At 44.3% G+C, this 26,687-nt stretch overlaps 3 protein-coding genes across 8 annotated transcripts in view; 2 read left to right on the forward strand and 1 right to left on the reverse strand.

The window, feature by feature from the left end:
- Window positions 1–153: 153 nt before the first annotated feature.
- Window positions 154–22,471, reverse strand: LOC120834787 (netrin-4). The gene is made up of 13 exons (XM_040203061.2): window positions 22,385–22,471; window positions 19,878–20,005; window positions 19,140–19,266; window positions 4,093–5,054; window positions 3,151–3,632; window positions 2,751–3,071; window positions 2,445–2,571; window positions 1,951–2,139; window positions 1,522–1,738; window positions 1,285–1,412; window positions 1,105–1,173; window positions 834–1,004; window positions 154–632 (listed from the first exon to the last, which is right to left on the reverse strand). The coding sequence occupies exons 4-13, from the start codon at window positions 4,211–4,213 to the stop codon at window positions 496–498; spliced, it is 1,962 nt and encodes a 653-aa protein (XP_040058995.2). The 5' UTR covers window positions 4,214–5,054; window positions 19,140–19,266; window positions 19,878–20,005; window positions 22,385–22,471; the 3' UTR covers window positions 154–495.
- LOC120834792 (dynein axonemal heavy chain 1) lies at window positions 10,511–17,536 on the forward strand. 6 transcript variants are annotated; one of them, XM_078092383.1, is made up of 18 exons: window positions 10,511–10,897; window positions 11,325–11,483; window positions 11,618–11,681; window positions 11,841–12,015; window positions 12,122–12,272; window positions 12,386–12,518; window positions 12,608–12,778; window positions 12,872–13,127; window positions 13,224–13,372; window positions 13,485–13,690; window positions 13,979–14,277; window positions 14,511–14,643; window positions 14,732–14,925; window positions 15,035–15,260; window positions 15,475–15,594; window positions 15,686–15,768; window positions 15,911–16,052; window positions 16,347–16,523. In XM_078092383.1, exons 1-18 carry the CDS (start codon window positions 10,886–10,888, stop codon window positions 16,353–16,355), a joined length of 2,682 nt encoding a protein of 893 aa, XP_077948509.1. In that variant the 5' UTR covers window positions 10,511–10,885; the 3' UTR covers window positions 16,356–16,523. The 6 variants fall into 6 exon arrangements, with proteins under 6 accessions (XP_077948509.1, XP_077948506.1, XP_077948511.1 ...); XM_078092380.1 differs by lacking the exon at window positions 16,347–16,523 and adding an exon at window positions 17,344–17,536 and having other exon boundaries at window positions 10,740–10,897; XM_078092385.1 differs by having other exon boundaries at window positions 10,740–10,897; window positions 11,939–12,015.
- A 41-nt stretch (window positions 22,472–22,512) lies between the features above and the next one.
- Window positions 22,513–26,687, forward strand: part of mapkapk3 (MAPK activated protein kinase 3) — a 12,051-nt gene continuing 7,876 nt past the window's right edge. The window contains exon 1 of the mRNA XM_040203077.2: window positions 22,513–23,312. Coding sequence (XP_040059011.1) covers window positions 23,016–23,312 — 297 coding nt within the window. The 5' untranslated portion in view covers window positions 22,513–23,015. The remainder of the gene's footprint in view (window positions 23,313–26,687) is intronic.

The following is a 26,687-nucleotide window of genomic DNA, read 5'->3' on the forward strand; positions in this document are numbered from 1 at the left end:
TTTATGGAAAGTTTTTCTCACTGAATTTGCCAATAAGATTTACAAGTTGAACAGTAACACAGAACCACACCAATATATTTTACAGCCTTAACTTGATTGTATTGCCTGTATCTTACTTATGTATCGTTTCCTTTCATTGAATCTGAATTATTACTGTTTTCAAAATGGTTTATATTTAATAGTTTTAAACCAAAAATAATGCAACTCAACTAGACATTCAAGCTCAGGTTTGGTCCTTCCTATATTTTCTGTATAAACTGTAAAATTGACAACATTGAAGATTTTTATTGGACCCAAATCCAGGAATTTGTTTGTCTTTTTATTTTGTCTTGCACACTCTGTTTGCATCCTTCAATGCTCTGAGCTGGATACATCCCGACTTTGACTCTGTGATAACTTCCTCCTGATGATGCAGCATATTGTCTGAATTCTTCACAAACTGAAATATCCATCTGAAATTCTCCGGAGACTTCTCTACTTTCTTTGGATTATTATTCACGCACATCCGATTCTCAGACCCTCTGATACAAGTAGACCGAGTCGGGGGGTCCATGGCACCACCGCACTTTGCATGGTGACCAGGAGACGCCCGGTCCCGGTCTCCTCTGGGCCTGCCAGCAGGTACTCTATACCTGGTGGAAAAGGTAAAACATTGTTTATGAACCTAATCCCATTACAAATCTATGCCTTTGCTGGTGTTTGTGTAATATTTTAATTACACTTGTCAATGTTAAGTCATCTTTTAATAATATAAGGGTCAAAATGATGTACTGTGCTTAGGGTACCACATAGCCAATACATTTTCTCTGCCATGCAAAGTGATCTTACCCCACCTGGGTTTAGAACTGGACAGGTACAGCCGCGGCTGGTCCAGGACAGAGGATAGATACCAATGGTGCCCAAGTAGAGCGGCAAGTTGCCTGATTGAAGGACCTTGCGAACGTTGACCTGCACTTCTGCGTGGCTGCCTTTGTCGTGAGCAGACAGCACAATGGCCTTGATGGCTGTCGTGTGCCACACAATAGAAAAGAGAAGACGGCATTTTGAAGCACGTTTGGTTCACACTTTATTAAACAGTTTTACAACAAGTGACGTATGTCTTACCATAGTCATGTTTGATCTTGCAGAGGTCCGACACACTTCTCAGCTTCTTCTCCTTACAGTCGCACTTCCCTGTGCACAGATATTGAGTTAAGTGCCAATCGACTCCAATCTCTATAATCCACAACGTGTCACTGTTCAGCCTTCAGCCACAGTTAATGAGCAGCAACAAGTACTACTCACCTGTGTAATGCATAGCAGACACCGCAAGCTCCTTCGACCACCGTACCTCTTCTTCTATTGTGACCATGGGGTCCAGATCGGGGATCCTCCCGCCGACGGGCACATCGAACATCTGATCATTTGAGTTGCTGCAAAAATGGAGTTAAATCTCATCAGGTCAGGGTTCATTCTTAAGGCTCTCTTAGGTCGATTTTAGGTCTCGCGTTCATGTGTAAACGGTTGAACTACGCATCTAACCTGTGCAGACACTGTCCAGTGGTTGGATCACAGTTGCGAGGACACGCACAGGGTTTACAGCCCCCCTCTCCAAAACCCCAATAGCCAGGAAGGCAGTGGTCGCAGCTTGTGCTGCCCACGCCGTATTTGCAGTGGCACTGCCCGCTTCTAGGGTGACACCACGGCCCCTCCTCTCCCGGATGAGTTGGCAAAGAGCCCTGTGGATCACACCAGCAGCCTGAGGAACAAAGACACTGATGCAGTTGTGTATTCTGCCCAAAACAGTTGTTCTTGATTGTCGAATCATGAATTTACAAATAAATGCCAGCAGATGAAGTCACGCAACAGTATGATTCCTTTGCATTGACACAGAGGTCAAATCAACTATAAATCGTCTTATATCTTGCCTTTTCGCCACAGTATGGGAACCCCAAACCCCGCCGTTCTTACGTGTGCATGCGTGGGGGGAGTTGAGGGGCAGCGCTGGGTGGCGGTGGTAGCCGTGGCGACACCGCTGGCACCTGCGCCCGACGGTGTTGTGTCTGCAGCCATCACAGACTCCCCCACTGGTGCCACCGGAGGAGAGCCACGCCCGCCGAGAGAAGTGGCAGCTGTCTGCGTGGCCGTGACACTGGCACTCTGAAGTCACACGGCGGTGGGTGGCGTCAGAGCAATCGGAGACCCGGGACACGTGCGCAAAGTGAGGACATCAGGAAGAGAGGAGAGAAAAGGCAAATGGGTGGCAGGGGAATGGAACGTCTGATATCTGTAGCCATCTTTTATACTATATCAAATATATATATATATATATATATATATATATATATATATATATATATATATATATATATATATATTGTGCTGTAACCTCAGCTTTTACAGCTTTATGCCCTTTTCATTTTTACCAGGGTGAGTGTTGGGTAGTCGTGTTTGATGTCACTTACTCCGGCACGGGTTGGACTCCCCGCTGCTGCTGTTGGCCGGCCTCCAGGGATGATCATTGTAGAGCGGGGCACACCTCTCACAGTGGTCCCCCGCTGTGTGGTGAGTACACAGGCACCTGCCAGGCACCTGGAAAACACATCCGTTACAAGTACCCGCTGTCTGAGCGGAGCTACGATAGCGAGGTTTGGAGTGTGAAGAAAAAAATCAAGCTATCAGAAAGTAGATTTTACATCTGATCCTGGCGTGTTTGCTATACAGGATTGCAGCTGTAAATGCACCTGCACTCACAGGATTAAGCCACTCACCATGTCACTGCCTCCCCTTCTGTCGTGACTGCTGTTGTGCTGTAAGCAGTGCTCGGCATGTCCATGGCATAGGCAGGTCCCCCTGGCCAGTAAAGTATAAATAGCATACGGTGCAGAAGCTGGGCTTCCTCTGGTGGATGTTGAAGTCAGAGCTGAGGCCGTGGGGCTCGTCAACTCTTTAGGGGGAATCAGAGGTGCTGCACAGGTCTGAGCTTTTAGCAGTCTGATGCGGAGATTGGTGAGGGTGAGGCGAGCGAGGGTCTCTGGACTGTACGGGTCCAGTCCTGTAACGCTGCTGGGGTCGAGTGTGCGAAATATAACCTGGAAGGAGAGCACTGAATTGAACGGTGTGGATCTGCCAAATGACAATACGTTGGCATCTTTGTGCATATTCGCTTACCTCCCCCCTGCTGCAGGGTGCAGCGCTGGTGTAACGGGATGTGCACAAAGAGCCTGGCTGAGTGAAATCATCAGGCAAGCCGAACTCCATGCTGCAATTGTGCGCAAATAGTTTGAGCGCTTCCCAGGTCTTTCCAAAGTCCGCTGAGCGCTCAACGGCCATGGCGGCGGGCCGAGGCGACCTGAACACTAGAACTACGTGGGACAGACAGAACCGAGTCTCCAGATCCAACCGGATCTCATCCTGCTCCCCCTGCATGCCGATGCCTGCAGCTGATGCCCACCAAGTATCCGGATGCAAGAAAGGGTCGTCAGTCATGTGGGCGGATGGGTGGGGGTCCTCGGGGCAGAGGAGGTCGGGGATCACACAAGTTCTGTGGTGCAAGGAGCTGTTCCCGCAGCAGCTTGAGCGGGTGAAGAGGATCCTGCCAGTAGCCAAGTTCCTGATTGGTGGGCTGCAGGCATGGCCTTCACATCTGGAGACTGACACAGAGGTGAGATGGAGCAGAACTCATAACATGATTCAAACCAGTGTTTTTACAGTACGTCTGTTGACGGAAACGTCTTCAAAAAAGGAACAACTGCTTTCCAGTGCTGACATCATGAGCAAATCCACAGTCCTCTTCATTGTCTTACTCACGAATATTTAATTATCCAGACTTTTGTGCATGAAATGAAAACTTTATTTGTCAGCAACAGGTATGGCTTTTAATAAAATACAATTAGGGCATATGGCACACCATATGCCCTAATTTTATTCGCATTACAGCAGGTAATGTAACATAGGTGAAGTCATCAGTCTGCCCATTAAATAAGCAACTGCGAAAACGATACGGCAGGTTCGGCGACACTGACGAGCGAATCAAAGAAAGAGGATAGAAACGGAGATGATGATGATGATGATGATGATGATGATGATGATGATGATGATGATGCATCTCACCTGCTGCGCTCCTCGTCAGAACCAAGAACAGCCAACACAACGCCACCAACATCTGATGCCGACCTCTCCCAAGCCCATTAAGCACTCTCATCCTTGTTTCTGCTGTGTTTACAACACACATGGTGCGACGAGTCTCTTCTAGCAGAGGGTCTTGGTCCCATTATGTTCAGCCTGACTAAAGCAGAAGCGCATTTTGCGGGAAATTACGCAATGCGCAATGCGTTCAAGGAGTCTTTCCCTAATATCTTTCCTGGAACAATGTGCGGGGTAACTCCTTCATAAAGTTCAATACATTCCCAGTAACAGCTCGTGCATCTATCTGACAGAAGTGGATTCTGTGCTGGCGGACGGCTGGATCATTGGTCAGTCCAGGAATGAACGCTCCATATTTGACCACGAGATGTTTCTAAATTGGATGGATGTTTGACTTCATCCATTTTGCGCGACAAAAATGCCAATGCGATAAAAATGAGGTATCCTATTCTACGCTAGTTGATACATCCGAATGCTAATTAATTCACTGACAATCTGAGAGCTGCGAATCCCAGGGAGGCGCTTTTACGCACGGGAGAGGAGTTTGCGCTCTATTTATCCCTGGTACGCCCCGCCCACACACACACGCGCGCTCACACACGGCGGGGAGGTGGTACTGCAATAACAACAACAACCACATTACCAACAAACCGAAAGTACCCTGAATGGAGAAGATGTGTTTTTCTCCACTCTGGCCAACCTTCATCCGTTTGGGATTCTGCGAATGATCGTGCGCAGAGGAGGACAGACTCGCGACTTGCACGAGCTCATCAGCGCAGTTAATGTGAACCAGCCGCAGAGCGACCACCCGCTGCACCACTGAACATGGCCTCATAACGGGCCGTGGAATTGAATTGATCTGCTTCTGCCCTTCTGTTTTTCAGCTGCAGTGATTCAAAAGTCCCCTTTGAAGTCCAGCAGGAGGAATCCTGAGAAGGGACACAAAATAGTCCTGAGTGGATATTTGCAGCTTGATGGAGCATTGCAGCACCAAAATAATCATACAGTTTAGAGTTGTATGTAATGCCGTGTATATTAGTCTGCCATTATTCATTATAGCTCTGGATAGTGAACACATGCTGCGATGTATGACGGTGAGAATTCAATTTAAATTCTTTTTAACCCCACACGGCTGAACATGCTGTATTTCCCCTCCGTGGAACCCTAAGAGAATAAACACCATGCCTCCTCAGTTTTATGGCTCAACTTCAAATACAACAAGGTCAGAAAATTGGAATGAACGCCCAGAATTTGATGTGTTTCCTCAAATGTCTTTAATACCATGCAAATTGTTTACAGGCACGCCTGCTTGCTAAAAAACACAATTACCAAGGATTACCATGATGGCAGTGTTTGCTCTGACAGCAACAGGAGTGAGTTCCTCTCATCGTTTTGTCCCCAACACTCGTTTTTCACACCACCATCGTCCGTCAACGTTGATTTTAAATGTATCTCCTTGTTAAAGTTTTGGTTTCCTTTTCCACCGTCTCTCAACTCATGTATCACCCCAGTAGTGCATCTTTCTTTGTTCACCCCTCGCTGGTCTTTCATCTTGCAGGATAGGAGCACTTGTGTGCATTTTGAATGGAGGGAAATCTCCAGTGTGGTCCAGCTGTGGTTTTTCTCACACCGACAGAATCCGGTTGATGCTGGCAACAGTTCACACTGTATTTATAATTCGATGTCACTGACGTTTGAGGCCGAGGTTTGCAGCAGAGCCATGAAACATTTTAGGAGCAGCTGGTCTAAGTGTAAGTAAATTTAATTTGGCTGCAAAAACACATTGCATTCTTAATTGACTAAATTGTCGCTGGGGGTAATTTTCTGTGATAGAGGAATGCAGAGCCGCCCACATCAAATAAAGTCCTTGTTTAGAACATGAAAGTATCGAGGAGGATGAACAACACGTGTTTGATTCCAAGTACAGGGAGAAATACGGCAAATGCATTCTCTTGATGTCCAGGAGGATATTTATCCTGGCCCCCATCTGGGGGAGGTCGACTACCAGCCAGGAAAGGTCACAGAGATCTCCTACCTGCCGCGTGGCTGCCGTTCTAATTGCTCCTCTTTGTCTCGTTTACAGGGCTTAATAGGGTCCGGGGGTTAGAGAGCTGGGGTCAGACGTCCGTCGCCTTACGATCCCCACTGTTTGTCCAGACTGGTTGTGTTTGGAGCACATGGCATCACTCCACACGTCTTCTCTCAGTACTCCTGTTCTACGTGTCAGCTCGTATATTCATCCACGTAAGAGGAGGATTAAGCCGCTTCCTTACATGACTTTACTGTATTTAGCCAACAAGATTGTGTGCGTTCATTAGGAACAACAATTGTCAAAATGTGTTGGAAAATGTGGAATTGTTGCTATGCAGAGTAGTACATGGTAGGACGTGTCATGACGTTATCCAGTGGCCACAAGAGCACCCAGGAAGTGCCATGGTTAATAGGATGTGCTTGAGTTAAGCACAGATTGGGTCAGATGGAATTATTCTGTTGAATTTTAAAACCATAAGTACACCGTACTAATGTCTCACTGTAGATCCAAGAAATTCCAGTTTAGACAGTTAATCATGGACTTCAAATCACACAGTAATTCCTAAAACTCTTTCGCCAGAGCCTACCAGTTGACATTATTTGATTTTAAAGGTCAAGGTCATAGATCAAGAACAAAGGCCTTCCGTTCAAGTCCAACGACACCAAGAGGACTGTATTTCTTTGGGATCAGTTGGGTTGTTTTGTTGCTTTAATGTGTTTTTATTGGGAGCACAGTAATTGGTGAGGACAGCTTATGAACAGCATATCCTCACTGTGAATATTTGCTCTTTAAAAATTCATCCAGAGAAGGTTTAGTCGGCTTGCACATTTACTTATGTGAGTGTGCAAGCGTAATATGTTTGGATTGTATGTTGAATCTTTGATGTTAGAGGATGAATGACACCGATTAAGCTGTCAGACCACAAACTGATAGAGGCCAGATGACAAATCAAGACCTCAGTGAAGCACTCAAACCAATGATGTGTGCACACGCTGGCTTGTGTGTGGAAACAACGCAGACCGTTTTCCATTTATTCTTTACTAATGATTAACGAGGACGAACTTTCAGAAATATTAAAGCCGAGCAGGGGGAGAGACTCATTTATAGCTGACTCTCTTGTTTATATTGGACAACAAATGTCCCACCCAGACGCACACTCCTACTACTGCTCCCCACCCCCCTGCACCCTCTTCCTTCCTTCCCCACAACTGTATGACTTATCTGTTTATGATGTCATCAACTAACAAGACCAACATTTTTGCTCTGACACATGCATGTACACAAACACATGAAGTATGCACGTAGACAAACACGTGTACAAGTATGCACGTACACAAACATATGAAGTATGCACGTACACAAACACATGTACAAGTATGCACGTACACAAACACATGTACAAGTATGCACATACACAAACACATGAACAAGTATGCACGTACACAAACATATGAAGTATGCACGTACACAAACATATGAAGTATGCACGTACACAAACACATGTACAACTATGCACGTACACAAACACATGAACAAGTATGCACGTACACAAACACATGAACAAGTATGCATGTACACAAACACATGTACGCATGTACACAAACACATGTACGAGTATGCACGTACACAAACACATGTACAAGTATGCACATACACAAACACATGAACAAGTATGCACGTACACAAACACATGAACAAGTATGCACATACACATTACATTACAGGTCATTTAGCAGACGCTTTTATCCAAAGCGACTTACATTATACTGTAAACCCATGGCTTTTTCACATTTTGCCTGGGGAGCAATTAGGGGTTAGGTGTCTTGCTCAGGGACACTTCGACATTGAACATGGGGCAGCCCGGACTCAAACCACCAACCTTGTGCTTCCCAGCACACCTTCTCTAGCCCCTGCGCCACGACGACCCCAAACACATGTACAAGTATGCACATAGACAAACACGTGTACAAGTATGCACGTAGACAAACACGTGTACAAGTATGCACGTACACAAACACATGTACAAGTATGCATGTACACAAACATGATTTCTTGAAAACATTCTTGTTTTTTTTCCATCGCCCACCCACATAAACAAATTGGAATGTTACCACAAAAACACACACACACACACACACGTGTTACAGATTCCCCTCACTGATTCTTCCAGCACATATTTGCACACCCACTTAGATAGAACACTGTGACTTGGCTTACATAACAATTTATTTTAACTGTCTCAATCAACTTCAGTAGATTCAACGGAACCGTATTTTGGCACAGTGATAAACTAAGTGACCAAACGTACCTACCACCACGTGTGCAGTGGGTCAGAGGTCAGCACGATGCGGGTTAATACTGCACTCTCGTTGGAGTCAGCCACATGCCGGAAGCCACATGCATAATAAATCCAAACAAGGAGCTTTAGTTCTTTCACTGAAATGTGCACCCGGTGCTCAATCTTTCAATTACCCGTGTTGTCTGACTTTGGTTCTCCTCCTAAAGGTCACACTATCAAATGCAGCAAATGAGAGGAACAAATGAAGTGCAGTTGTTGGAGGTCCCGGGCCACATATCTCTCATGTTGGGCCACTTTGCTTCTCTGAGGCCCTCCCTTGCTCATTAAACAGGTTTTTTATTGGCATGCCAAAAGTCCACCTGTGAGTCATCCAAGCCATGACGGAAACCTAAATGTACAGCCAAGCACAAGGGCCACCGTTAAACAACAGTGCTTGATGTGACCGGACCAAGTCAAAAACCACATCTGCAAAGGAGGCAGCCTCATACTTGTGTCGCTAGAATCGGCTTCGGTGTCGTCACTCAGGTCAGAGGCCCTTCAAGGAAAGACGAGTGCTTTGAAAATCGCGTGCCGAAGGTGCATCACAGGTTGTAAGTGCGAGGTGTAAATCAATCAAACAAGATGCACGTTTTCACGGTTTTTGGATGAAATTAAACAATATTTCGGTTTATTCTCAAGAAAGTTTTATGAGCCTACTGGAAACCACAGCAGGCCGTATGTTTCCATTCCAGTGTGCAAATGTGAAAAATGTAAATCCCACTGCAAACGTAAGGGTGTGCCTGCGATTGTGGTTGGCTTATGGGTTTCTGCTGGAGGTAATATGTGCAACTGCTAAGCCCTCCTGGCTTGCCCAACAATGTGACAGTAAGGGGGGGATAGCCAGTGTTTGATCCAATCAGCCAACATCTGGCCCTCAGGAGAAGCCAAAGTTAGCGGCACATGCCGATTTCATTAGTGTAAAATGGGAGTTTTATTCACAGAGACATGAGCCTTACATCCCAGTACTGGATATGTCGTGTAGAGGGAGGATGAGATGTGGATCAATAAAGTAATGGTTTTAGGATGGAGGAGAGTATGAATTATACGAGTGATTATAAAAGGGACTAATATTGATTTTTCTTTAATGCTTCATGTTGAGCCAAACCTTTCATGTCAACGTATTAATCTAATGCTGGACTGCAGGAACGGGAAGTGCGAAGAGGACGAGAACCGGGTGGATCAAAGCTGTAACTAAGCCTGTTAGGATCTAATCGGTCCAACTTATCGAGGGCTGCTGGGCACATCTTTTCAATCAAGCGCGATCACACGGGGGCTCCAGAGACGACTACACAACTGCCAACTAAAAGTTGGTGGGCGACCGTGTTTTGAGGACTAACCACCTCATCAGAGGCTTGTGGTTTTTGTGTGGGTTCCTTTGGAACCTCTCTGGTCCGGAACTCCTCACTGATTTAATCAATACTATTAGGCATGTGTTACTGATTAATACGTAGCTGTGGTCATGATGGTTTGAGTGTTGAGGCCACTCTGATATGATAATGTCTTTATTTGATGTGGGTTATTTGGACCCTTGGGGAAGTCTTTCATTTGGTTTGGGCTTCCTCATTGAGTGAGGTCATTGATTTGAGACTGAACTGAACAGAAGCCAATGAAGCAGAGGGCCTCTTACTAAACATTTCAACGGGCCTGTGCTGAGTAATAACCGCTACACAGTATTAAAATCATTCATATCAAGTCATTATGTTTGACCTTTATTCTCTTCTTCCCTCTGTAAAACATTTTGCTCGTGATCTTCTCCCCCCCGAGCGGAGGTACAGTGATGCACATCACCTCCGACACCCTTGTCCTCGTGATCCCAGCCACACTAAACTTCCTCGGTGACTCTTCGTTCCCCTCCCAACCTTAATTTAGCCACTTCTGCCCATTTCTCATAGTTTCAATGATCTGTATCCCAGAGGCGCAAACCGTACACAAAATGTATATAAAATTACCATAATTATTGCATTGTTTTTCAGTTACAACTTTGTTGTACTATATACAAATTATTTTACCTGGCAGTTTTTCAGCTCTTTAAAAAGAGAGGACTGCTTGGATTGTGAATGGGTGGATTGCTTTGAATGAGAAATGGACTCACTGACCACAATCCACAAATGACACATGGAGCCCAACCATCAATGAAGTGGAATCTTTATCCCAGAAGAGACGCGTGGCAGTTAGTTTGTTACTGTTTTTTCTTATTGTCTTCAAAGGTGTTTTCACATCATCTCTTGATCTCTTGAGATTCGCGCCGTTTTCGTTTCCATAACAACCGTTGCCACGTTCAACGTTTATACTCCGGTCGGCGAGCGTTAATTTCCACTCGGAAACAGAGATTTCACGAGTCCAGCTTGACAATAATTTTGCTATGAAGAGGAAACTCCAAAGACTGCTGAATGCTTGCTAAGGTGTGTATAAAGTTGTTGTTTTGAGAAGAACAAAACCGTCACGGGTTTGTTGTTGATGTCAACGGGGGTTCTCTAAAGTTAGCACGATTTTCACAGATTCAGACTTCCCGGTTCAATAGCTCGTCAGCGAAACGTTGTTAAAACACAAACGAAACCTCGACAAGCAGCTACAGCCGCAATTGAGCAATAATTTTTACCAAAACGGACCGGTGTACGAGCTGGACGAATCACACGGGTCTTAATGTGCGCAGCTAGGGACCGTCGGCAAAGTGCAATGCGGGGAATAAAAACACATTACTGAAATATTGGGTTTAGCTTTACGGCCAAGTGTAGTGTTTTGATTTTTTTTAAATGCACCTAACATGATTAAATCCAGGCTTCGTTGTTTGACATTAACGTTACACATAACGTTATTTCATTCTGCTAGAAGATGGAAGGTAAACATAAGCCTTGTGATGCAACGCCTCCACCATCAGGCCATCCTCGAGCTCTCAATCCCTGGGACAGACTCCCTCCAATCAGAACATCGTCTATGGATGAACAGAGGTTTTTCTACTCGGAAGGAATCAGTACGTCCAAGTTCCAGGTAGAATCACAGATTCCCATGCACGTGGCTGCTCTCTCTGATGAATATTTTATTAAGAAGCCGATGGATAACACCGATCTCCTGTTGAGCTCTGACCAAAACCATGCAACTGAGGCTCCATTTGTATTGATCAGTCCTGTACAACAGAGATCCAGCAGGGAGCCCAGGGTCATTCCAAATGCAGTGATCTCAACACAAGTAAGGATGCGATACTACTGTATGAATTGAAATAGGACATTTAATTTAAGTATTTATCATTATAATTATTTCTGATTCTGACATTCATAAGAGGAGCATATTCTTCATCTCTAAAATACAACATTTTATCAAATCTGTGTCCCTCACTGTTTTCTCCAGCTTCAACTCCCAAGACTCCAGATGACCAGTGGCAGCTTTTTGTATTGAAATACCATAAACCTAACTCACAGCACTTAAACAATTCTTACTTCTGCCAGGGTGGAACTAAACCCAAAGTTCAAAAACCCTACCAAACCGTTCCTGGACAGATCCCCCGCAGGCTAGCGATAGAGAGGTATGCAGTGTTTGTGTGTTCCGTGAATGGCCGAAGATTCGTTCCATTCTATTCCTGCATTTCTTGTACTGACTTCTTTCTATTGTTTATATGTATTTTCTTACAGACTTCGAAGGGAATACTTAAAGTTAGACTTTGAACAGCTTCTGGCAGAAAAGGGCATTGACCCCAATATTCTAATTCCAAGACATCCAAGCAATGGTGGTGAGCATGTGACTACAACAGACAATCCGGTATCACCCCACCTTCCCCTGGAGGTAAGTCTTTCACTACTGCAATCTTTCTTTAGCGTTTGGGTAACCAACTCCTGTTGCATTACATCAGGCCTCAGCATCACCACACACTCATCTTTGCTTTGTTCATCCTTTAGATATTTGACAATGAGGACTACGACTGCTGGACCCCAGAAGACTGGCTTGCCCTCGGCAAAGAGGAGGGATCAATTGATCTGAAACCTGTCCCTGCAAAAGCCCTGCTGCCTATAGATGACGATATTGCCTCTGGTAAAAATGTCCTGAGGAATACACTGTGTAAACAGAGATACACACTGTTTATTGCATTTCTTCATTACTCTCTTCTCTCTCGTTTGAAGTGGACCCAAATAGGTCCTCCCTGGGTTATAGCTGGCATTTGGTTGGGGTTCTTGACTATAGTAAGGAGATATGCCAGTACCTGGTACAGAAAGTTCACCAAAACAGCAAACTGACGGATGAAGAAGGAAATCCGGCTCTAAATAAAAAACACAGAAAGCGCAAGTCTGCTGGTTGGTTTGTATATTTTAGCACTATATTGACACAATATAATCTCATGATTTCTAGTTTTCTTGTCGAACCTTCCATTGCCGTGATTTTCATAGGAGTAAACACCATGATAGCAGGGGCTAAGTTCTGGGTGCCCAGGATCAGATTGATTTTCAGTGCCGAAGACCCACGAGTCTTTGTGGAACGGATTCAGTTTGCCCTGCACTTGCGGGAAAACGCAGAGGCCTTGAGTTTCTACCACTCATGTGTAGACTGCATGCCCTTCTGCAGAGGAACACCAACTATTGATACCCACACTCTGCGGCTTATCAAAACACGGGCCCTTTCAACGCCTGTGCTCAGGCTGAGAAGGTGAGTAATTTGAAATGATATCACGTGCTGTCATGCTCCTTCAAAATTATCTCTTAGATTTAGATTTAGTGTATGATGAGATTGTTGTGTGTGCAGTCTGGAGAGGTGTGTAGAGGATGTGGAGAAGTTGGTCATACATGAATATGAGCGTACAATGAACCGCCTGGTCTTGGACAAAGTTGTGGAGAGCCAGCCAGAGAAGTTTTCACACATCACCGTGCCACTGAAGGACGTACCAACTCAAGGTAAGATAGCTCGGTAAAAAAGGTTTGAGTGGAGGAAGATGAGATTACCAAAATGTAGAACCATCCAAAACCCATCAGAATCCAACCACTAGTTTGTTTTATCTATTTACAGGACGTGTTCAAGTTCCTAGCTCTCCCTATGAGAAGAGCAAAAGTCTCCTCGTTCTGAATTCCATGCTAATGGAGCCGGTGGTCTTCTCTTTATTATCTGACATATGGTCTGAGTGCAGCAAAGTACAAACTATGAGGCTGTTCAATGTCACCTCAGTCGAACCGCTACGACTGGACGAGTTTGAGCTTATCCAAACGCATACTCAGGTATTGTAGCACTGGCATATCTTTTCTTCTGCATACTTATTTTAAATAAGAATGTGAATGTATTGTTTAACCGACGCCGATGTAGCACCAAAATGGAACCAACGCCAGCGCTAAACCATTTGTAAAAGATTAACAGATCTTCTTTTAAATTCTATCATACTGGTTAAAAAATGCCTGTACGAATACCATTTACTCAAATACCATTCATTCAAATCCATGGATAATTTTGAATGTTTACCAGAAAGAGATGTGAATAAGTAATTAGGAAATATTTTTCTTCCTCTGCAGACAAGCTTGTTTCTTAGGAAGGCATGGCTTTCCACAATAGTCAACATCATCCATTCCAAACTGGCTGCTATTGGCAAGGGCTGGTACAATGTGAATGGGTTTTCCTGGGACATGTGGAAGCTTTCCAAGAGTCGCAGGCTGTTGGCCTTGGTGCGCTTGAAGCTGCAGGACTCCCTGCATTTCCTCATTCAGAATTCGCTGGTCAGCTTGACCGAGCTGCTGTTGAATGCTTGCCACAGTGTGCTGACATGTCCACGGGACCTGGCCTGGGGGAACAACCTCATCACCAGCCCCTACAAGTAGGATAGTATGCAGATACACAAGAATTAATATATGTAAACATCTTCACAAACTGTAGGGCTTGTACGCATCTGTGTTTCCTCACGCTGTTCTTATAACTTGGGAGTCAGTTATTCATTATATACTCGGTAGGTATATATTGTTATATACGTATACATTATTACTCATAACCTGTTAGTGTGCTATTTAAACAGCATTTTGTTCGTAATGTTTCTCCATTCTCGATACGTAGGCCAAAAAAGAACCCTGTTTTCATGGTGGACTTGGTTCTAAATGAGACTGGAGTGCATTACAGCACTGCGGTGGAGAATTTTGAGACATCAATAATGAACCTGTTCAATAAGGCCATCCTGGCCACACACAAGGTACCACAGCCTGATAAGATAAAACATCTTTTATCACCTACATTACAGAGGATAAACTTAAATTCCATCCCTCTCTTGTCTATTCTAGTTGGTGATGCGTGACTTGTTCATGGAATCCAATCAGATGCTCAAGTCAGTTAATCTTTGCGAACCAGAAGTAGTTCAACTGCGAGAGACGATCCGCAACGCTCTGGTACAAGCAGCCATACCCCTCACGGCTTATGCTGCTGAATATGAGAAATACTTAGAGTTACACAACTTGGGCATAGAGGCCCTGCTCAAGTAAGTCTGTCTAAAAATGATGTATGCAAGTTCCGCCTCAAGGTTCACGCCGAGTCCAATTTATGGTCCTTTCCTCATTAAATGGAGTCGTTTAAATCTTCACTGCCAGATCTTATACCAGTGCCGAACTGACAATTCAAGAATTGAAGAAAGAGGTGGAAAAAAACCTCAAAGACAAGGAGATGCTTGAGTGCTCTCTTCCCTCCTCCATCGTCATTGGTCCATTCATGGTCAGTGTGGAGGCTGTACGTCAAGCTCTCTGCGACAAAAGAACGGCTTTAGCCAATGCATTGCTGGACCACCTTACTCTGAAGCTACGCCATCGGATTGATGAGGCGAGTCATTTGTATGTTAATAAGAATACATTTGTACGTTTGTGTGTATGAATAGGTATCATTCATTTGTATTACGGATATTTGTACATGAATACAAAGTAATGCGTATCAATAATGCGCTTTGTATACATATGATTTACATTTACTTCAGTTTGAAAGTGGCCTTTTCCTTACTCTTTAACTGATTAAACATTTTCATCTTGTATGTGCACAGGCATGTGAAGAGTACAAAAAAATGAACAGAAAGCTGTTTGAAAGGGTCAACAACATTGAGGAACTGACTAAAAAGAGCGAGTGGAAAGAGCTAATCCCGGAACAGCTCAAGAGTTACCAGGTGTGCATGCATAGAATGTTTCTGTTACTTTCTATATGAACAGTTACTTTATCAATAAATCTGACAATTTCCATTCATCTGTCCACAACAGGAAGTTGTTGACCAAATCTTGTTGGACTATAAGCTAATAGAAGACGTTTGCCCGTGTCTTTCCAATGAGGATTTTAATGAAAAGTAAGTGTAAAACCATCATGCTAATGATCCGATTTATACTCTCATTTGGGGTAATGAGTGACTTGCTGGGTTCATATTGATTTAAGTGAATAGAGGAAACTTTAGTTATTACAGCGATTGCTTTTGTTACAAATCCCTGCAGGTGGACAGCTATCGAGTGGCCTCATCAGATACTCAGCCAGATGGAATCAGCAGCCGTACAGGATGCGATAGACGAGGATCACTTCAATCAAATTCAGCCCGTTGACCGGGACACATTGTGGAGGGACGGCGAGACTCTAAAGGTCAGCAGGTGTTCCACAGAAACTGAACTTACATGAACATGCAAACCAGCTAGCTCCGGCATAATCTATCTGTTACTTTTTATTTAAAACCTCCCTCTCCGGATCATGCAGGAGCCTGTTTTACATGGTCTGCCATGGCCATTTAAAGCAGTACCAATATTAGGACAATAGCATTATTATCACCACATCCTTTCATATTAAAAATGGCCATGAACTGGTTCGTGAAAAGTCTGTGAATAACAAAATATAGTGTCACTAATGCATCTCCACTCATGTCACTTGATTTTTCTGCAGAAGGAGTAAAAGCCTTTTGTACCAACGTGATGTCAGTTCATCATCAGTTCTGTTTGAAGTGAAAATGTATTGAATTAATTAATTATTCAATGTTAAATATGCATTCAATTTAATATTAAATGTATTGTATGTGACATTTGTCTAATTCAAGTTGATTTAAATAAATTACAAACAGTGTTTCATGTCTCACATTGTGTTTTCCCTGTAGGTGTTGATATAAAACGGCTGTAAATACAAATATTGTAAAATGTGGTATATGTTGTATAGGTTGTTATGTCTACACTATTATATTACCAAATACATGTGATTCAAATCAGTTACTGAGAAAAATCAATTAAAAGCATTTGCTCATCAAAATCTTGGTGATTACAACGTTGTTACACCAAAAATATTCTTTTGATAAAATGTATTATATGTATGAATTAGCATTTGTTATTGGACCTTATTCCAATATCAAATCTAGCTATAAATGATAAAGTAAATATTGTTTACTTTATGAAGAAGATATTTACTTATCTGTAACTTACAGCCCTGTGTATTACACAATATCGTACTTTTATTATGCAGCAACTTACAATGTTTTGACCCTCTTGTTCACACACCACACCCCGTGTGCCCTTCCTCCATCCACTCTGCATTTAGCTCCTCTCACTTTATAAATTGTATTTTTTATATAAAATGGGCAAGAAGAAAATATTGTATAGGTACAGTCGGTTGTAGAGGAGAAGACCCTCCAAAATGACCTGAGTGACAACAATCACAATTTATTTAGAGGTTTCCTCACTGATTATTTGTTGCACCATAGACGGGTTCGGTGGCTGGCCAGAGGAGGATCTGCAGCGTGTGGCCATGTCCTGAGCTAGAAGCCAGTGTATGAGAAGAGCACATGTCTGTCAAAACAACTTGGAACACGCTTGAGACAAGCTGTGAAAACAGTGCACATAGCAGGCTGAGCAGATTGACCCACACCTTCGCTCTCATCCCCAAAATTGTTCAGCCCATTCTTGGGGGTCCCGAGGCGTTCCCGGGCCAGCTGGGCTCTCACCAGTTGATCATGCACGGAAAACATCCAGTGGGAGGCGCCATGGAGCCATCCCAGTTAGATGCCCCAACAACCTCATTCACGTCCTTGAGCAACGTCATGGTCAAATGATGTGGTAATATAGTTAAACTAGGAGCAATTATTAAGTCTGAACGTGTTGTTTTCCTGGGTGGATAATGAGACAATGTGCCCCCACTACCTTTCCTACATTAGATTAATTATTTTGGTATTTTTGTTTACAGTTTTGTGTGTCTCTTTGTGATTTAAGTGTTTTATTTTGCCACAGTTATTCTTTGTCTGTCCAGGCAGAGCACAGGGCAGCCGTGGCAGAGAAGTGGCTCTGTTGTTTCAGAGCTAAGCTCTTTGGTATGTCGGTACAAACCCAACATCATCAACACGCCGGGAGATCCAGTCAAGTTCTGCTCCTGGTGGGTTGGAAACCGTCTTGCCGGTCGGGCCATTAGACAGTATCACGTGCGCCGTTGGACTTTAGAATAAGCATTAATTATAATTTACGTTTACCGTCATCAAACGTTGTCATTTCTATGTGCATAGATATCCTCTGAGTGGATGATGGTGGCGTTGCCTGGTACTCCGCACTGGGCTTCATTCATTGATCCAATGGATCAAAAACATGGTGAGAAAGCCCTGTGCTGATCTGAACTGCAGAGGGTGCCAGTGAGAGAATGACGTTTCGAGATCTGAATGTATTACTTCACATTACATGTATAGTTTGTGATTATATTAGATGAACCAGTATGAAGAGAGCAGAAGCTCAACATGTTGTAACACGTGTGTTAGTACAAACACGTGTACCTGCTTTGGCTCTGTGGCAACCTGTGGGTGTACCGTTCTGTTGGGGTTACCTCATATCAGACATATCACCCACAACTCCTCTGAAAAGCGTCTTAGTGTGTTTAATCCACAGTTCGTTCATACTTGCTGTCCTTTGTCAGCCAGGAGGAGACCAATGGAGGTAATGAAGCAGAAAGAGCAAGACTTGCCATTTGCTTTGGAGAACATTGTAGAAGAGTTAGATCCTTTCTAAGCTGCCTAAAGAACACTACTTCCCGGAGGTCTTCTCCAAGGTCACACTCACACTTCACCCTGCCACCCAGGTAACATGCCTGGTATGAAGGCAAAACTCAGAAAACTCCTCCTAAGAACCAGTTAATCATTTGCACCGCAAAGTTGGGGTCATTTTCCAACTCCGCTCCACAGAGAGAAACCCTCATATAAGGGGACTCATATATGTTAAGGAGGCTTCCAAGATCAAAGATGGAGACCTCAAAGTAAAATAGTGGAAGAGCATTTATGGCCTACCTGGGCATGGTTTATCTCCCCAGACCTCATTTATGATATGGTATGAGGTATACCACTGAAGCACATAACATACACAGATAGAAAAAAAGAAAAAGACAAATGCACATACAGGTAAATCAAGCAGGCGGGACAGACAGCACATCAATGCTTGCAAACCTAAGTGGCAACAAGCCCGAGTTCCAAGATAATTCCTCAACCGGTCTGAGGGGCACGAGGATAACCACCATGCTAACAAATGCACACTTGTCTCTTTAACTTGAACTGTGCAGAAGCTGTTTTTCTGCTCCACATATTTATCTGAAGCCTTTTGAATCACCTTGTTGTTGACATGTGCTATACAAATACAATAGCCTTGCATTGCCTAAAGAGGTGCATGTTAGTTTGCCTCGAGGGAGCCTCTCCCCCGGAGACTGGAACACAAAGCTGACCTCATTCCAGAAGCCGTTGGTCCTTTGCTGTCTGAGGGCTGACTGTCTTCTTCAAGGCCTGCAGGACTTTGCGTCCGCTCAGCTTCATCAAGTCTCAAGTAGCAGCAGGCTCTTTCCTCTGGCCTTCCTGTGGATAGTAAAACCCATGTGTCTTATCTCTGTGTTAGTGGCTTAGATGTGTGGAGATATTAACATGGCAATACTTATTCCATTTGTTTTGGCTCGGTCTGTATCAGTGCAAACATCGCTATTAACTCTACCGACTTCACCTGGAAATCATTTCCGGTTGTTTTGCTCCCAGTTGGCCACAACGTTATCTGTGCCTTGTTACTCCTCCCCTCTCCATCTTTCCACAGACCTGTCTGTGGTCTTCACAGAGTCGTCCCCCTCACCTCTCCTTATCTTTGTCCCGTTTCCCCGGGCCCTGACCCGGCTGCTGAACTCTGCAAGTCTTTAGCGGGGCGTCATGAAGTTCTCAGAGAAAATGAGTGCCATCTCTCTGAGCCAGGCCCTGGTCGGGCTCTCGTCGAGGGCCTGGGAACGCTCTCACTCTTCCGTAAACTCTCCGTCCAACCCTTTCGCACTGAGCCAGGCTCATTTGTCTCATTAAGAATGTCCACCTCTGTGCTAATTGTTTCCTCTTCTACGGTCGTAGGCCAGGACACTGTATAAGGATATTTTGTCTTAAACTCAAGCCTTGTGTCTCATTCCGACCTGCTCTTAAGTGTTGTCACTCACGTGTTTTTGACACAACTGTTGTTGTCTTCGCATGTCACTCAGGGACCTTTGGCTGAGACCTTCATGCACTCTGCCTTCAGTGGGTCTTTTTCCAGAACTGTCACCTGGCGCCCAGCTGGATGTCCTCCCTGGAGAGACTCATGGACATGGACACATCAAACCAGTAAAGGTCAGATCGTATATGCACACGCATGCTTCACACTGTTGTGTGATAGACCGGCTTTAATTTACTTTGCCACTGTTAATACGTCCTTTACTGTGGCAGCACATGTCCCTCAACACCCCAAACAGGTGCACACGGACCTTCCAGGTGCACAAGGACGTTGTCCTTTCCATTCTCCAAAACAGAGACAATTAAGCCTCCCAGGGGAATCACGTAGTAAAACGTAGTATTGTCACGATTTTGGGGAGAAAGCGTGAGAATACCACGTTCCACAACGTAGCTATAGCTAGCCAAGAACCGTGGGCACTCCAGTTCTACAATATTTAGCTATACATTTGCAACTCATGGTACGTAATACGTAATACTACTTGTGTGTTTTTTTGCATCCTAAAATGGTTTTTAAAAAAACAGTAATTAAATGTGTAACCAACAGTAATGTAATATCTCTATTTAAGTCCAGTAGCTGAAATTGTACCCTTCAAAAGTAACACTTTGTAATCATAATTGCACGGATAGGTCATCACACTGTAACAATAACTGCTGTTTCATCCGGTTCTACCTTGCTGCTTGTGATGTCAGCAACTCTCAAACTGGAAGCCTGAATCCTAATTGCTAAGTTAAAGGTCAACGGTCTTCTCAGCTTCTCTCAAATATATTATTTTTGCCACTTTACTGTGGAGTCAAAAAATCGTTTTTCATTCAAGTGTTTTCAAACAACCTGAGGTTCTAGAGCATCTTACGTTTTTACTTCCCTTCACGACACATAATTGCTATGTATTTGCACACAAGTGATGCACGTGCTCTTGTAATTGGCAAGTGTAGGAAACATGAGTACTACTGAATCAGGAATTGCCAGTTTAACCCATTTGTCAGTAACTGGTCCCCGTCTCTTTTTGTCTTTCAGATATAACGCTCTGCTGTCGGTCGTCTCTCAGGGTCTCTGTGATATCGGGAAGGCTCTGAAGGGTTTAGTGGTGATGTCATCGGAACAGGAGCTTACGGCCAGCAGCCTGTTCAACAATGTGGTGCCTGACTGTGGAAAGCAAAGGCGAGACGCACTCTACAGCAATTCTCCGTCTGGTTCTCCTGTAACCGTTGGCCAGATGTTACAACCACTGTAAAAGTAGCATGAAAAGAAAACCCACACAATGAAATGCCTGTTTGCGTTTTTTTCTTAATTTTCTTTCTCATATTTTCATGTATAAAGGCGGAATGGTTTACCTCGGTTCAGTTAAAAGACAAACCTAGACTCGCTCACACTAACTCAACATACACACACATAGAGGATTGCTAAGGTAATGCACAGTGGGCCTTGAACTGAACTAACATTGTGACAGCCGTGTGTTTCAGTGGATGCATTTGGGGAGGAGACGTGATTTCAGTGTACAAGATGTCAATTTGACATCTTGATTTGACTTTGAGGTCTGACATTGCGCTGACTGTTTTAGCCCCAATTGGCTAAAAAGTACAAATTTCAGGTGTAGCAGCACATATTTACCAGTTTAAATTGACTTTGTACGATTACTGACATATGGGGTAAACTTTTGTTAGCATTCTCTTTTCTTTATTACTGTCACAGAGTCTCTTCCTCGGTTTCCTCATCAGTCTCTTCCTACCCTCAAGGTAGTGAGGTAGATTAGATAACACTTGGCTTACAACTAGTACATCAGATTTGTGAAATACATGTTTTTAGTCGAGATAATTGAACCACTGAAACTTTTGCTGAGGTGTTTTTCAGTGGGATTAGGTGTAACTCTGCTTGCGTTAGTGTTTGTGTGTATCTTACTTTGGTGCTTTTATTACTCGCCCCAAAATAGACTCCAGTTAGTGTCTTGTTTCACGAAGCATCGGAAACTGCATCTCTGTATTTTCCACTCTCAGCACAGTAGCCAGCACCTTGTGTGCATGGCAGACTTCTCAGAAGCACTTGACTCAGTGTTGTGATAGAAAACAAATGATTTTGTGTTTCTTTGTTTGCCGGCTGTAGAGACAATCTTCTTCTGGTTGAGGATCTGCGCGTTGGGGTAGAGACTATCTACAACCGGGCACTCCACCAACTTCGGGGACGGCAGTGGAAGTGCCGACAGATCGGAGCCGGAGACACCGGATCCAACTGGACTATAAATCTGGTCAAACAGGAGAATGCCAGAAAGCACCTGTCTTCATACTGTTCATTTGTTCTTCAGCCCACCACGCTGATTGGAAGGTCCATCAGATATAATCAAATCAAAGACACGTGTCACTAGAAATGAGCTCACTGAAACTGTGTAATAAACAGTTTTTCCCAATTGAGTGTAATATTGGTGGATGAGGTTAGAGGCATCTCGTTCCTGTGGTTTCCCACCTGCTGCATTGCTCACGGTGATCTCTCCTTCCAGCTCTGCTCGTTCTCCTCAGTGCTCACTGGCCACTGAGCTCAATATACATCCGGCTCCTTTAAGGGCTTCCACAGATGGGAAACACGGCGGTATTAGTAGAAGGAGGCGCCTAAGCAAACGGCGACAGTGACCATGTGACCACAACTAAAGGACTGCAGATTACCGGCAAACTGAGATCAGCAGAATCAACTGAATATCCTCACACAGCTGCGTGTCAAAGACCTTTCTAACTGGAATAGATTTTTTGGGGGGGACATTCAGCTATTTAAAAATATTTTTTTAGTTTTTAGTAGTTTTTACGGGTTAAAAGAATAGTTTCGGCGGGTACTAAAGTTCCGTGTTGGGCAGCTCAAACACATGGATTTTTTATTCATGACCCACATGTTGTGTAGATAGAGAGGAGCTACTGCGCAGGGGGTCCAAAACGCGTCCGCGGTGCCAAGGACAACCAGACGCGCCGATTCCTCTCCAGCTTTTACGCAATCCGCGCAGCGCGGCGCGCACGTCGTCGCATTTACTTTGGTCTTTCGTTTTTTTTTCTCACGCTTTTTTGTCTTTCCTCGGGAGTACCACTGCTGACGGCGGCTCGGTGTCGACATGCTGCAAAATGGAAACGGAAACGAGAAGCCGCTGCGAGCGCCAAAAGCCGAGGCAGAGCCGGACTCCCCGGCTGACGAGGCGAAACTGCGGCAGCACACTCCCCCCGAAACCGGCGCACAGGACCCGGGCGGCGAGTTCACGCACTTCCCCTTGCCCGCTTACCCCAAATTGGAGATAAAGCGCTACGCGGTGACGGACGATTACAAGATCTCCACTCAGGTTCTGGGCTTAGGGATCAGTGGCAAAGTGCTTCAGTGCTTCAACAAGAAGACTGGAGAGAAGTGTGCACTGAAGGTACTGATGTCACCGACTGTGTTTGCGTTATAAACAGGGAAGTAGACGCTAGATCCCTTCAATTTACGCACATTGCGCATAAGAATTTAGCCCAGTCAGGACTGAGATACACTTTAAGCGTTGAGGGGGCCAAATAATCCCGGCTGAGGAATGATTTGATTTATTTTGATTTATTTGTTTTAGTCACAGTCCAAAGCTAATCAATTTAGACAGGTGCAGCGTGGACAGGCATTTTAAATGATGTGAAAGGGCGTTTCCTGTTTGGGTCATAGTGCCACCTTGACATGGAAAGGTGTGACGGTTAATGGAAAGTGAGTTTACCGATGAGTCTGTTGCCCAGATTAAAAACCGTTTTCCCTTTACAGAGGTCAGATTTCGGTCTCTCACACACACACACACACACACACAGGACTCACACTGACAAACAAAATCCATCTTCTTGGGCTTGAATTATTCCCCATGACTTTGTTCGGAGACCTAAACTCCAGACTGTGGCCGGTTTACCTGCGCTCCAAGTGTTCAGGTGTAAGTTAAAGGCCGCATGGTCAGCCGGCCATATGCTGCATTAAATCTTACGCTGCGTCATGTGAGCATGTGGATTCTTGGCAGTGACATCTCACACGGGAAGAGGCACACAAGCTCGGGTCGTCAGGCTGTCACCACCGGGGCACCGACGTAGAGATTTACCCGCCTACAGTAATCCACCTGGATCTGAGCGGCCAAACCAGGAGACCCGGAGTCCGGGGTCGATCGGGAAACAGAGGGCGTGAGAGAGAGTGAAGTGCAGCAGACAATAGAGACTTAAAAGCTAAAGATGAAAGACCAAGAGGAATAGGAGGCTTGATAGTGTCATTTCAGACTGAGGGAGAAGAATTGACAGCAGGGAGAAAGATCTCCGGGCTGCTTGCTTAATCGTATCTGAGATTTAAGCCACGGTACATTAAGTGGTCGTAGCAGAAACTTCTCGTTGGCTGTGAAGCAAACGTGTGTTACTCTGTGAAAATGTTCTTCTGTCTGTAGTCACGTAACCGCTGACTGCATCCGTAAAAGACTCCAGCTTCCATCAGAGGAACGCTGTGGTCGGTCAGGGTGACCCCAGCTTTGTAAAAGCACCATAAATCCACCACTCTCAGCATCTGAAGCCCCTTTGATCCTGGAGAACACTGGTAAAAGGTTCGAGAAACAACAAAAGGAAATCACAACTGCCTTCTCTTTAATATCTCTTGCTGGCAGGTGTTTCTCTGTAGTGGATTGCACCGGACATAGTGTGCCTCATTTCTTTCACTATATTCCAACTCAAGCTAATTTACCACGTACATATATTCTTTTTAAATCTAAAGACCAAAAAAAAAGACGGCCAAATGAAATAGTCGATGATGGGACTTGGGAGAGCGGCTCAGCTCACTGGCTTCTTAAATGAAGTGTGGCTCTCAGCACTAAACGTAATGGATGGGCATTACGCAGACGCGTAATCCACTTTGCAGCAGAGCCAGAGGGGAGCCACCCCGTTAATGTGATTCCGTTAAAGTCGTCGGGATTCTTTTAACTTGGATCTGTCTGTCTCCTGGGAGGAGCCCTCTCAACACTCCCATTGACCGTTAATACCTTTGGAGGCTCGTATTTGGAGGCCGATTGATCCATCTTTGCCCCTGAAGTGCCTCTCTAGCACACGGAGAGCTGCGCGAGCTACGTGTGCGTGTTCTGGTCATTGCATTGCCAGTTCATGTGTTTTCGTGTGTGTGTGTCCACCTCGCAGGCCTTTGGCACCATTGTGACACATCTGGATTTCCTCTGGGAGCCGCAGACACACAACTGTCTTGGAAAGAGTTTGGTTAGACTCCTCAGGGTAGAGATCGGGTGTATCCAGTCTTTAACCGGGGCCGCCGGTTAAACAAGTTGTCTCCCTCAACCCTCTCAAGCTTGTTACCCTCTTCTGGTTGAGGGTCTTTGCGTTGGTGTCTGTATTTGATCACTGCTTGTATGTTCAGTTTATACAACACAGACGAACCTAAGATTCCATTTAAATATGAAAATCTAAAATAGCAATACAACACATTTACATACAGGAACACATACACTCTATATGCAATGCAAAAAAGGTTATTGGTTTGCATGATGAATATAAACAGGCCAACAGGAAGGATTTCACTCACGTGGTTTTCATGGTTCAAAATTGTTGTTATTATTTTTAATGGGATTTTGATATATATTTTCGAGCCATAGTATCTGTTTGGCTCAGAGACGAGTACTGTTGGTTGGTCTGTTCGACTTTAGTCCAGGCTGAAGTATCTCAACCAAATTTGGACGTGTTAACATGAGATCTAACACACATTCATGGTCCCCAAAGATGTATCCTCCAGATTTTGTTAGATTCCCTGACCTTCCCTCTAGCAACATCACAATGTTGACATTCATGTTGCCCTTTGGATGGATTGTAATAACTTATTATCCTTATTTTACGACACCCAGGGTTTAAAACTAAACACTTGACATTATAAAGCCATTCCCTTCAGCCTTATTTGCATTTTGTGGTTGGTGCTAAGATTGATTTTATTATCTCTATCCTGTCATAACTCCAGTATGACAAATGTTTTATTGCCGCGTGGCCTTAGTAACCTCTAATAGCATACTGTTATAGACCATCATTAGGTCATATGTCAACACCCATTGATAAACTGTATAACACTTTGATGTGGACTTTATTAGCAGCTGCTGTAGTAAAGATAAAGATATTATCAAGAGACAGAGCAGGACTCTCTGGGCCACTAATATGTGAACAGGCTGAGCCATATAAGTGTGTGTGTGTGTAGCTTCAGTTGAGAGGTAATTAAAATTTACCATGTGGGGGGGGTGGGGGGGGGGGGTTATAGTCAGAGCTCTGATTGGTTAAGAGAAGAAGCTGTGGTTGAAGATTAGTCTTCATGATATGGCCTCACTTAAGAGTCCACCAGACAATTAAGTGGGTCCCCCCCCACCCCTCCCCTAATGTTTTATGTTTGTATTTAATCCAATACGGTCGCCTTTTATTGCAGCCGACTCTGGTTCAATGCAGGAAATGAACGAGACCGGCTCACAGGCTATCTGCTCTGTGTAAAGTCATAAAGCTCTAAATGATGCAACAGACAGAAAGCTTCCTACTCACTTTCTTTACACAATAGGAAACGTATGTATGTAGTGGTAGATCAGACAAATAAGTCACCGGAAACTCTCAACTTTCCACAGACTGCTGCTGTGAAACTCGGCTCTCGCTTCCTCTTTGACATTAGCGAGCTAAAGCGCACTCACATGGGGAGGTCTAATGTTTGGGAAGGACACCTTCTTTAACCTCCAGGCTTTTCATAAATATTCTTTTCACATTTTGCGAAGTCATCTGCT

The sequence above is a fragment of the Gasterosteus aculeatus genome, chromosome 17 (assembly GCF_964276395.1).
Source record: "Gasterosteus aculeatus chromosome 17, fGasAcu3.hap1.1, whole genome shotgun sequence".
NCBI classification, from domain to species: Eukaryota; Metazoa; Chordata; class Actinopteri; order Perciformes; family Gasterosteidae; genus Gasterosteus; species Gasterosteus aculeatus.